The 13031-nt window shown below is 41.0% G+C and overlaps 1 protein-coding gene across 1 annotated transcript in view; it reads right to left on the bottom strand.

Annotated features, from left to right (window-relative positions):
• The window catches only part of LOC121526088 (ryanodine receptor 3-like), a 140330-nt gene extending 129010 nt beyond the window's left edge, over positions 1 to 11320 (bottom strand). Inside the window, 2 exon segments of the mRNA XM_041812420.1 lie at positions 2792 to 2896; positions 11210 to 11320. Coding sequence (XP_041668354.1) covers positions 2792 to 2824 — 33 coding nt within the window. The 5' untranslated portion in view covers positions 2825 to 2896; positions 11210 to 11320.
• Between the last annotated feature and the right edge of the window lie 1711 nt (positions 11321 to 13031).

Raw genomic sequence — 13031 nt, 5'->3', positions numbered from 1 at the left:
GATATGCAGAGACACTGAGCCATTATACAGTTATTTGAGGAAAAACAAACCTTTCCAGGCAAAATGGCCTTACTGCATTAAGCATCTAATGACGAGGTTGGTTACAGCATAGATAGAGTTAAGATTACTGTCTACTGTCTGTGAGAGCTGCTGGAAGTGCGCTGCAGTTTTCATGGTGCGCAAACTTTCCAGAGATCAGGAAATAATTCCACCTCTGTATGACATGAGCTACACGCAAAGTATTTTGGGAGCCTGGACCGGTGCAAGGCCAGAAGGCTTCGACACTTTAAACATCTTTTCCCTCTTAATATGTGAAATGTATCCAAGGAAATAAAGTGTTGGTTTACTGTATATTACATACACCGTGTGGAGTTCAGTTTTAATAATAAGACACCTCAATTCAAAAAAGGCATGTAAGCCCTGGGGGTGGGCGGGGCAAAATGCTCCGTCCGACTGTCACATGGACGGATTCAGTGGGGCCGTTACTCTTGATATTGTGGGTATCATACCTGATCATTGTTTGGACAGATAATCAGTTGTGATAAACCTCAAATTGGGCCTGATCATTGATCACTGAGAACAAATCAGACCCAAAACTAGGCTGAACAACCAGACTTCTGTTGTTGCTTTATGAGGCACATTTTCTTTGCATTTAGCATCTTTAACATTACATGTTTAACTTTTTCTTATAGCTAATGATCTGTTGTGTAACTCCTATTCAATATACTCTAATTTTGGAAAAAACAGAACTAAAATTTCCATCTGAATTAATCAAACAATATCTGATTTTATCCTGATACTTTCATCATAGATAGAAAAAAAGGCGTTGGTGACCATAGATGCCTGCTTTCTCTCAGCGGCTGGAGGAACAAATATATTCCTGCTATTGACTGAAATCAGCAGGTTACCGGCTGAGCTTCGGCAAGGAAGTGAGAAAGGATGTAAACAAACTCATGCACTTGCTTACAAAGATGGAGAGAAATGTATTACGAGCGACACTGTGTAGGCCACACCAGCATCTAAATGGACCTAGGTGACATTTCAAGCCAAGTTTATTTGCAGTTCACACTGCTGCAGCTAACTAGCTAGCCTGAAAACTCTTAGCAGTGCAGTGCATCTACTCTTATAGAAACGAACACCTGCAAAGCTCTGCAATTATGCAAAACAAAAGGAGGGGTTCCTTTTAATGTTTCCTCAAATATGTGTGCTTTGGCAAGAACAAATCCTCACTCTGACTTAAGTTGGACTTAAAGAGTGGTGCCAAGGTTTTAAAAGTTGCTGATGCAGGAAAAATGACACTGTACAAGCAGTTATATGCATCCATTTGAGCTTTAATTTAGCTATTTAATATGATGAGCACCCATTTTTTCTGCTTTTCTGCATGTAAGTCCCTTCCTTTCAGCTTTTACTCTCCCCACAGCGACAGTGGAACCAATGCTCTTAACTTATGCTACAAAGACAGTCCACCGTAGCCCTGAAACATCATTTAATCTCTCAAGTCAAGTCAGTGAATGTGAGCCTTAAAAACTGAGGATTTATGGGAATTGTCACCATCATTACAGACGTGGCATAAAAATTGTGAACTGGCTAAAGCTGGATGAGTCCAGTGAGAGCATTTTTATCTTAATAGCCCAAGATTGTATTCTGGTAATCTTGGTCTCTGCTGTTTATGGCACACATCTAAAGATAGTGGGGAAAATGCAAACAGATCCTATGTAAAGAAAATGACACTGCAATGAGCATACAACTGAATGCCCTGAGGACAGGGCTAATGCTAATCTGACACTAATCCAGCATCGATGCCGCTCTACTTCACCAGCAGTGGAAAGAGAGTTGTGAGAGACGATATATGTGGAGAACGCTGTTGGGAAGTCTATATGAATCAGACGCAGTCATATCGCCCAGTGTTCACACAAACACCCACAAGGTCTTTCACTGCATTTGAATGGATAGGTTCTGGTGATATGCATTAGGAGGAAAAAGTGAGACACGTGGAATAGAATAGAAGCCATACGAGGCAAACAGGGTGAATGAAAGAGCAAATAGTGTCTAATCTACTGAGTCATGCATTGGGGATGAGAGAGGGAATGATGTGAGTGGTAAACATACCAATCGATCCAGGCTGCGACTCTATCATGCAGAAGATGAAGATTACACACAGAAAATAGAAGATAAAGGCGGGAGAATTACACATCTGTCGCATCAATGAGGAAGAGAAGCAAACACACTTGCAAGAAGACAACAGCAACAGAAAATTATCAGCCATGTTGTATTGCTTAAATATGCTAATACCTTCCGGCAGAGACTTGATGCTACTTTTGTAATAGTGGATTTTCTTGATAAAGTCAAACGCTGCTCTAGCTGCACTCTTTGCTAGTAGGGTGTTTATTACAGAAAAGAAAATATGCAGCTAATGATGCCATTTTCCTTCAAGGCATTGTGTTAATCAAATGGGCAAAAGTGCATGCGGCACTTAAGGAAAAGCTGCAGTAATGCCGGGCATCCTCATTAATATTCATAGAAGCCCGGACCTTTCTGCAGTCGGGGTCCCCAGGCCGCTGTAATGGGCCTATTTGCCCATTAATCTCTTTATAGTGACTGAACAAGTTAAGAGTATTCAACTGAGCTGACTGCATTCATTACAATTAACTGTTTAACAGCCTGGTCTAATGAACATCTAACAGAAAGAGACAAACAGAAGACGATTCAGGGATGGCTTATGACGAGCGGAAGTATGGAGTGTCAGAACTTGCCTGTGTGTGTGTGTGGTTGTGTGTAATACACCACTCACCCCTTCGCTGTTCTGTCCACTCTTAGCTAGCATCTCCTGCAGGGCCCGCACTGACAGAGACTGCTCCAGCACAAAGGTGCAGATGCACAGGTCTGGAGGAACATACTGCAGAAAGAGAAAAGAGCTTTTAAGGTCAGTGTAGTTACTCTACATACAGTTTAACTTCTTTTGAGTTCCCTTTTTCTCATTGTAAAAGCCTCAAGCTGTATGAAACTGATGTTTACAGGTGATTTTTAAAAAATCTAGCAATGGTCTCAGGCTAAATAAAAAGCAGAGGCTGTAGAGGCATACGACAAAGGACAGGCCATTCCCAAATATGTTATCACAGAAATAAACAAGTCTATCAGCCGCTCTCTAGTTGCTCTGTTTTTCCAGTTAACTAACCTTGTGACCTTAAATGTGTCAGATAAATAAATTCAAATAAATGTTAGTTTTAGACAAAAATAACCATGAATAAACTGTGATTACCCACTTTTCTTGGAAAGCTGAGTTCAATTTCACGAGCCACACAGAGGCCTGATCACTGCCAGACCCGCTGGATCAAGAAACTTAAATAGAACCCGCCTAACAAAGTGAAGTAGGCTACAAGTTCTCAAAAAGCAACACATCATGCTGCAATTCAAATAAATTCAAGAACAGGTGAGGAACAAAGTAACTGACATTTATTAGTTCGGAAAAGTTACAAAGCCTTTTCTCAGGCTTAGAGACTGCAGCAGGCCCCTGGTTAGAGCCATTACCCACAAATGGAGAAAACTTGGAACAGTGGTAAACCTTCTGAGTAGTGGAGTCTCCCAAAATTACTCCAAGAGCACATCAATGACTCATCCAGGAGGTCACAAAAGAGCCCAGAACAACATCTAAAGACCTGTAGGCCTCACTTGACTCAGTTAAGGTCAGTGTTTATGATTCAACAATAAGAAAGAGACTGGGCAAAAATGAAATCCATGGGAGAGTTCCAAGGCCAAAAACACTGCTGACCAAAAAGAACACACAGGCTCGCCACACATTTGTCAAATAACATCCCCAAGACTTTTGGGAAAATATTCTGTGGACTGGCAGGAAAAAAGTTTGACTTTTTGTAAGGTGTAAAACTAATATTGCATTTAAAAAAAAAGAGCATCATACTAACAGCCAGACTTTGTGGTGGACGACTTGCTGCATTTGATGGAACCATGAATTCTACTTTCTGTCATCCTAAAGGAGAATGCCTGGCCATCACTTCATGACCTCAAGCTTAAGAGCATTTTGGTTATACAGCAGGGCAATGATCTGAAACACACCAGCAAGTCCACCTTTGAATGCCTTAAATAATTTAAGTAAGATTTTGGAGTGGCCTAGTCAAAATCCAGACTTAAATCTGATTGAGAGGCTGTAGCATGACCTTAGACAGGCTGTTTATGCTCTTAACACCCTTCAATGTGGCTGAATTAGAACAATTCTACAAAGAAGAGTGGACGAAAATTCCTCCATGGTGATGTGAAAGACTCATTGCCGGTTGTCTCAAATGCTTGCTTGCTTGCAGTTGTTGCTGCCAATACCTGGCACAAGTTGTTAGGTTCAGGGGGCATTTACTTTTTCACATAGGGTCAGGCAGGTCTGGATGACTTTTTTCCCTTGACTAATGAAATCATCGTTTAGGGACTGCCTTCTCTCTGGCAAATTTTTCTTATATTAAAATTTGTGTGATGATTTAAAGAAATCAGGAAGGGGGCAAACAATTATTCAAAGAAATGTATGTAGAGTTGCTGTATATACACGCAGAGGAAGCAACATCTACAGAACATCATGTACTGTACAGCAGGTTCTCACAGAGTGTGAACCCAAAAGCAAAAGCAGCTGCAGTCCCCTTCTCCTCAATACCAAAGAGTAATTAATAAAAGGATTACTGCAGCCATGTCTTGTCTCCTGTCAATACTAATTTTGCTAAAGTACTTAAAGAACTTCTTGCTGTGTAAGCGAAATATCTACATATAGCCAAACAAATGAAAACTCCTGCCTGAATCTACAGGGATATTCTGATTAGATGCCCATAAAAGTCTGCTGCTGCAGCATTTCTGCCTGACTTGAACCAAGTTTTGTCTTAATCAAGAGGCTGATATTCATTAAAAGGTACTTTAAAAACAGATTAAGTGGGCTCAGGTCAGTCTGTGCTCAGATAAGTCAGGTCTTGGACCGAGCGTGAGCAGGCAAAAGAAGAAGCTGCCAAATCACATCCTCAACCAGGGCAGTGCTGGACGGGACAGCAGAGGATGGAGGTGATCCCCTGACAGAATGAGGGAGGCAGGAATGGCGATATTGTGGAGTATGACTAGAAGATTAATTGTACTAACCTGAACAGCCTCCCTGGCCTCCTTAGTGAGTAGCTCAACTCCTACCAAAGCGGTTCAGTCACACAGGTACATCTAACCTCATTTGCAAACTTTACACAACCCAGTTTTAGGGTAAAGTCACAACAAATTCAAGAGTAGAAAGACAACTCCTGTGAGCAGCCATAGCACTGTGATCATTAAAATCTATGTCAGGTTGAGGTACAGATGCTCCAGGGGGGTCTGTGGAAAATCTTCAGTGAAAACAAACAGAGATGATTTGATTTGAAGCGACACATGCCAGTGTGAGGGAATTCAAACTCCGCAGGCTGGAGACTGAAGACATACGGCACAATCATTAACAAAGTAATCTTTTAATATTTGTTTGATTCAGAAGGATTGTATTTATTTCAGCATAAATGTCAAATTAGTTTCAGGACAGCACCAAACATCTGACACTCCCATAAATGCACTGAAAGGATAACTTTGATAGTTGGGTAAATATCTGCGGGTTGTCTCATAAAACAGCTTAATGAAAAGATATTATTCTTCTCTCTGCCTCTTAAAGTGCCCATTATTAATACTCTTTCATAACCAAAGGATGAAATGTAAATAAATCAGACAAGTTTTTGTCCTTTCGCTAATGGCTCTATGGAGCTAAGAAGCAATTTTTAAACAGGGGCTGTTTTAGTAATCTGGGGGCCCAAGGGAGAGACTGATATGAGGCCCAAACACATTTTTCTAAAAGCAGTTAAAGCAAGTAAACAAAATATTTGGAAGCATTTTTAATCTGGTAACAAGGTCAGACAACTACAGGATTGAAATATACAGTATCTATGACTGTAATTTGCTTGATATGATGACATTTTGGGGTTTTTTGAGGGGCTTAGACCTTGTTGTCCAGGCTAGAGGTCACCCTAAAGGACTTTTTAGTATTAACAAAATCTATTTTGGTGTTTTTTTTCTTTTATGGCCCATTACTTATATTCAGAATGTCATCGAGCAGCACTAAATGTTTAACAGACAGATCAGTATTTTTATGATGGAGACCGGGATAGCTGATGCCCTGTTGTAGGATGACTAGCAACATCACTCCAAATAAGGCTGATATCTATCAGTTTTGTCAATTGTCTGATCTATAAATTTGCTGATAAAGCTTGTTTTCTTCACCACAAAAGCCATGAAATTGAAAAGCTACAAATTTAAATGTAAAGAAAAATATCGATTCTTGGAAATTTTAAATCAAATCAGAATTGTAGAAATTAATATATGTGATTCTGACGTGGATTGATGTTCTCCAGCTTCTCTGCTATTTACTGTAATTTCTGGACTATAAAGTGCACCTGAATATAAGCCGCACCAGCTAAATTTAGGGAAAAAACCAAATGTGTACATATACAAGCCGCACTGGACTATAAGGCGCAGGTGGAACGGTGGCACGGTGGAAACACCTCGGCCGTCTGCTCTCTGTGTTCAGCCAATCTTCAAGAAAGTCTTCAAGTTCGGGCCATCTGCTTTTATTACCTCTGAAAGCTTTTTTCGTCTTTTTGCATTGAGCCAGTTCTTCACGCTGGCGTCTCCAACGTCTCACTATTGATTCACTGATGCCAAGGGTACTTGCAGCAGCTCTATTTCCTTCTTTGACAGCCAGATCGACTGCCTTTAACTTAAAAGCTGCATCATATGCATTTCTTCGTTTGTTTTCCATAATGAGGGTTTGTGCATGAAAACTTCCTTTGCGCAAACTGTCTCGCTCTCGTAATGTCTGTCTTGCTCTCGTTCTGTCTCTCATACTGCATTTGGTTCCACTTTTGCTTTCGTTGTTCGCGCGAACTGCCTGTCTCACTCTTTTCCGGCCTCCAGCATTTCCTGCTGGAGCCCGCCTCTTAAAGGTGGGGGACGTGGACCGGCCATAGAGCCCATAGAGTTTAAAGGGGGGGGACCGTAACCTGTAAAATCCATAGATTTAGAAGGTCCCCTAGTGGCCGTTAGCTGTAACTAATCTATGTAAAAATCCATATATTAGCCGCATCGTTGTATAGGCCGCAGGGTTCAAAGCATGGGAAAAAAGTAGCGGCTTATAGTCCGGAAATTACGGTAAGTACTATATCGTATTTTTAAATTGCAGTATTGTCCTGTATAATCCCGATCACGCATAATTACCTAATTGTGCTGCGCTACTCCAAATGTAAACTATATGTTTCTCAATTCCTATTTTTTTTTTAAACCAAGAACTTGTTGATTAGGGGTCATTTTCAGTACCAGGAAGTTTAAAAAGCACAGTTACTTGCTGTCATAATTAGCAGGGGACTTTGCCAAAGAGATGCTGCTAGTTAGGTTTTGTGCTGGAAGCAGATGAAACTTAGCTTGATGTAATTCTTTCGTGGTAAAGATGCTGCTAGCTATAGCCTCAATTATTCTGTGACCAGCAATAATCTTAAAGATGTACACTAATATTTCTGGAAAGAAGTAAGCTTGGTGCATCTTAGCTTAGATCCTAAAAGATGTAAGATAAGATGTAAGCTAACCAGATTCTGCTGGTTGTCTTGAAAAGTTAACTTGTAAAGATAAAGATTTTAAAGTAGCTACAGCCAGTAGCATAAGCCAGCAAACAATGAAAATGGTTGATGGCTAACCTGGCTCTTTCCTTTTGGTAAGAATTTCAAAAATCAAAGGCATATAATGTTTATTTCCCTTATAGATTTGCGATGACCAATTCTATTGTAAATATGTTGCTTGCTAACACCTCCATATGTCGGATGACTAGTCCTACAAACATAAGGTAACTTTTCTAATTTCTGCTGGTTAGCTTTAAAGCTTTTAGTGAATTATAATGATTGTGTTCACAGCCACAAAGTAAGGAACAACTTAAGGTAATGCTTGAGACAGTTAGCTTAGCATAAATTTGAGAAGCATGGGGAACAGCTTCTTTAGATCTGTACAAAAACTTAAAATGAAATGCTAACTTTCTCCTTTATTTTCAAATTCATGTTAAAGGCATAGACAGGAAAGACTTGTGCAATTTTCATGAAAAAAATTAGTGTACACCCCCCCACACTTCACACTTTTTTGCCCATTGTTTCCATCGATATTTTTCCACATTATCAGTGCAATGCTTTGTCGCGCGGTAGTAAGCCTTCTCCCTACAGTGGTGAGACTTGATCCACCCCCGCCCTCCTCCCTCTGGGTGACTAACGGCCGACCTTTGCTCTCTCTCCTTGCACAGGGCCGTAACAGTAAGTACAGAGTCAACGTCCATAAGAGTGCGAGGCAGTGAAATAAAGGTCTAGAACATCCGGAGGGGATGATGAGTGTCCACCCATGTCAGGATGTCTTCTCACAAGGAGGAGCATGAAGACATCTTTACTGCGGCTTGGTCATACTCTGCTGTTTGCTTTATGACCAAGATGCAGTAGGGTAATGACGGGAAGAGTGTAGCTTGATGGTGGGAGAATAGAGATTACGTATTCCATCTGTAGGGTCAAAACTGCTGATTCCCCTGAGGAGGTGACCCTGTGCTCTGTCATTTAAAGTCAGCTTAATTGGATGTGCTGAAAAAACAGTTAATTGAAAGGTTAGTGGAAAGAGCAACAATGTCGGACATATCAGTGGACTAGAGCTGCTGTTATGTAAAAAAAATCTACATTTCAGCCATGATTGTTTGTTTACATCTGCAGCCAGTTGGTCATAAAATTAAGTCCCTGACAGGCGAAAGCTGCCGCTTGTATATCACAACCATCCAGCTCCTCATTGGCTGATTGATGCTGCTGTTTAAAGCATGCATGCTTTAAATCAACCTCAACACGTCATCTCAGTTCCTTGCTCCATTGCTGATCTACTCTGCTATAAAAAAAGAGGCTGTTCCAACACCACCTCGGGTTTTCTCACCTCTCTGTCATTGATCCTAAAGGTGGGGTGTTGCCTTTTTTTTATTGAAAAAAAAAAAAACGGCATGCAATTAGGACAAAGTGCCAGATAGGGAGAACATCCATCACACCTGTCAGCTGTAATTACCATCCAATATGGGGTGAAAGCTTCACCTCGCTGTGCACAACACACAAACATGGAGGGTCTATGTGAGGGCAGGAGGGGGTTGAAGTGAGGAGAGAAAATACAACATGCTACCATTGTTTCTCTTCCTTTCATCACATATTCTCCTTTTTTTTCTGAAATGCGTCTTCGTATCTCTTAAGTCTTTACGCTGTAAATTCCTGCTGTCCTAAGCTTGTGAGAAATTATCTCAGACAATACTAATGGATTATGATTAAAAGACAATCAATGCGGAAAAAGCCTATTAGGCCTGCTGTCAACAGGCTCTCAGTGTAGGAAAACATTAATGCCAGATAAGCATCAGAGCCACAGGAGCAATGTGAGAGCATCTATAAGGCAACCATCAGTCCGATATACCTGTCTTTATAGCTCCAGTGTTTGTCGAGCACCATACTACAGAAAAAGCCTGAGGAAGTGCTCGGGTATTTACATAATTTGTTACACAAAACCTTAATAAGGTGGCAGCCTGCTGATTACAAAGGCAAACAATTGAATTTAACTCAACTCTGGTAATTAAAACTTTGCACTTAGTTGCACAAACCGGCAAATGCGTCAGCAAGTACAACAATGTTGCTCAGCTGCAATAAAAAAGCTGTAGGCAATTAAAGGCAACGACGGTGCACTTTATGAAACAATCCATCAAATAGTCCAGGGGCATAATTTCAGGGAATTATCTTCTGACAGAGGACCCGCAGAGATGCTACGTCGTCCCCTGAGCCACAGGAGGAAAAACTCATCAAGGAGAGTGTGTGGATGTGACATGTTCCTGCTTTATCACTGAATTTGTTGGACTTAAACAAGGGTGAACTAAACAGATGTCTGGTTTCCATGGAGCTCTTGCCTGGGTGAATGCATCTTTTATCCTCTTTACTTGTATTCACTGTGTTTCTGGGCATTTTATCGTATTTATGTCTGAATGTCCGTGCGTGTGAGGAGAGTTGACTCTGTAACTGCTGACAAAACAAACCCCATCAAATGTAGTAAACTTAGCACAAAAATAAGGACATTTATGTTATTTATTATTTCTTTGTTGTAACAATGCTTCTTTGTGATTAATCTTATAATTTTAGAAAGCCTGTTTAATTTAGTTTAAAATGGTGCCACATTAGGAAGGAGCATTCATTTGTGGGATGAGCAGCAGAGCTGAGTATGTGGGTTGGGCCAATGAAAAATGTGCCATAAAGAACTGTGACAGCCTGGCACCTCATCCTCATGCTGGTCACCAGCCTGGTCAAACACTGCTGTGGGATGGCATCCTATTCTTCAACCAGCATTTTTAACAAGTCAGCCAATGTGGTTGTGTTGGGCACTCTGGCAGGAACAGCACGCCCAAGCTGATCCCACAAGCGTTCAATGGGGTTCAGGTCAGGACTGCTGGCAGGTCATTCCACCCTCTCCACTCCCAAATTCTGGAGGTAGTCTCTGATAAACCCTGTCCTGTGTGGGTGAGCATTGTCATCTTGTAGGATAGAGTTCGGTGCCAGACTGTGGAGATATGGGATTGCCACTGGTTCAAGAATATCATCTCGTTATCTCTCTGCATTGAAATTGCCTCCTGATGACAAGCCTTGTTTTTCCATGCCACCCCAAACCATCACACTGCCTTCACCAAAAGATGTTAATCTATGGGTGCAGCAATCAACACAGAGTGGGAAGAATCTGGACTAATAAGGCCCCTGTTTGTCAGCACCTGAGGGTACAAGAAGCTCAAACAAGAGTCAATTGCAACAGCAAAATCAGATGTTTGGCATTGTTCAAGAAGATTCAGCAAATTTGTCATGGGCGCAACCCACATACTCAGCTCTGCTGCTCATCCCACAGATGCATGCTCCTTACAAATGTGGCACCATTTAAGAGAGAAATAAACAGGCTTTCCAGTGGTGTAAGATTTATTGCCAAGAAGCAATGTTACAACAAAGAAATAATCTACCAAACACAAATTTCCTTGCTTTCTGTGCTTTAGATATTGATGATACAAAAATCCCACACAAATTAAAGGATTTGTCTTCCATAAAAGATTTTTTCATCTCAAACCACGATAAGAAGGATTCACAGTTCATACCTTCGCCTCAGACGTTGGCTCCAGGTAACACAGCCGATTGCCGAGCCCCTCAGCAGCCAGGCAGAACTTGCGATTCTCCTTCTGGATGCAGGCCACGCACTGGAGCACCACTTCATCATCCTGTCAAGAGAAAGCAGACCTTAGTTTGTGACTTGAATGTAGACTCTTTGATTTTAAGGATCGTGTCCCGAGAGAGCACACATGTAGCAGTACACATGCCACGCGCTTTTCAAGGGGGGTACTCTAGTGCCACTAATGGTCATCACCCACCACAGTGATAGAGGAACAAGACATGGACAAACAGGCTCAGAGATGAACAACACCGCTATAAATCACTGAGCTAGAGCCTGTGTTTGTTCCTTATAGCGGGGTCACTACAACCTTTTGTTTCCTTAATGGGCTGATTTTTTTAAGGGAAAAGTAACGGTAAAACAAGAAAAAGCATGAGTAATTCAATTTTGAATGGGCATCTAACCTGATTCGCCCTCGAGAGCAGGTGATCTAAACCATTTTAAATGGGAGGCTCAGAAAAGCTGTCATAAACCCTGTTACATGTGCAATATTTCCTCAGTTCATCAGAATCAGTCTGATTGGTAAATGGTAAATGGACTTCAGCTGGACTCTTCTACTGTTAAACATGCTGTTCTGACTGATGCAGTTCATTGTTCACAATGCCTTGCTAAAATAATCAAGGCTTTCCCTGAAGAGGACGGACGTCGTCTGTATAGAAGCATATGCTCTAAAACCTCTACATACTTTTCAGCATTAATAGAGCCTTTCCAGATGTGTAAGCTGCCCACGCCTTAAGCACTAATGCACTCCAAACCATCAGAGATGCAGGCTTTTGAACTGAGCACTGATAATAAGCTGGATGGTCCCTCTCTCGTCTGTGGATTTTAAAAAAAAAAAAAACTTAAAATTTTGATTCATCTGACCACAGAACAGTTTTCCATTTTGCATGAGTCCATTTTCAATGAGCTTTGGCCCAGAGAAGATTGTGGCGTTTCTAGAAAATGTACACATAAGGCTTCTTTGTTGCATGACATAACTTTAGCCTGCATTCGTGGATGGTATGGTGAACTGCGTGATTCCTTGAAGTCTTACTGAGTTCATGCAGTGATTTCCTGTACGGAATCATGCCTGTTTTTAACGCAGTGCCATCTGAGGGTCTGAAGATCACAAGCACTGACCTTCAGCCTTGTCCCTTGTGCACAGAGATTTCTCCAGATTTTCAGAATCTTTTCTTACTATGAACTGTAGACGGTGGTATATTCAAAGTCTTTGCAATCTTATGTTGGGGAACATTTTTCTGAAATTGTTCCACAGTTTTTGACACAATTTTTAACAGATTAGTGAGCCTCTGCCTCTCTAAAATGCTCCTCTTATGCCCAATCATGTTATTTACCTGTTCTCCTAATTAGTAGCAAAATGCCCCTCCAACAGTTTCCCATGAGTGCCACTTACTTTTCCAGCCTTTTTTGCCTTATCCTTTCTATTTTAAGATGTGTTGCTTAATCAAAAAGAGCTAATATTTTTCATGAAATGTTAAAATTTCTAAGTTAAAACATCTGATATGTTGCTTATGTTGTACTGTGAATAAAATACCATTTTGTGAGTTTTGCAAATCATTGCATTGTTTTATTTACATTTTACACAGTGCCCAAACTTTTTGGAATTGGGGTCACACATCCTATAATGTAAACAATACTCTTTTGTGCTGTTCTCCAAAATAAAAGTGAAAGCTCAGAGGTACAAGCCTGCAATGAACAGGGAGAGCGTAGGACTGCAGGAGGGCTTACAGACATGCATTTGAAGATAGAGG

This window comes from Cheilinus undulatus, linkage group 18 (genome assembly GCF_018320785.1).
Source record: "Cheilinus undulatus linkage group 18, ASM1832078v1, whole genome shotgun sequence".
NCBI classification, from domain to species: Eukaryota; Metazoa; Chordata; class Actinopteri; order Labriformes; family Labridae; genus Cheilinus; species Cheilinus undulatus.
Note: the sequence above shows the minus strand (reverse complement) of the source record. Positions and strands in the feature narration are given on the sequence as shown.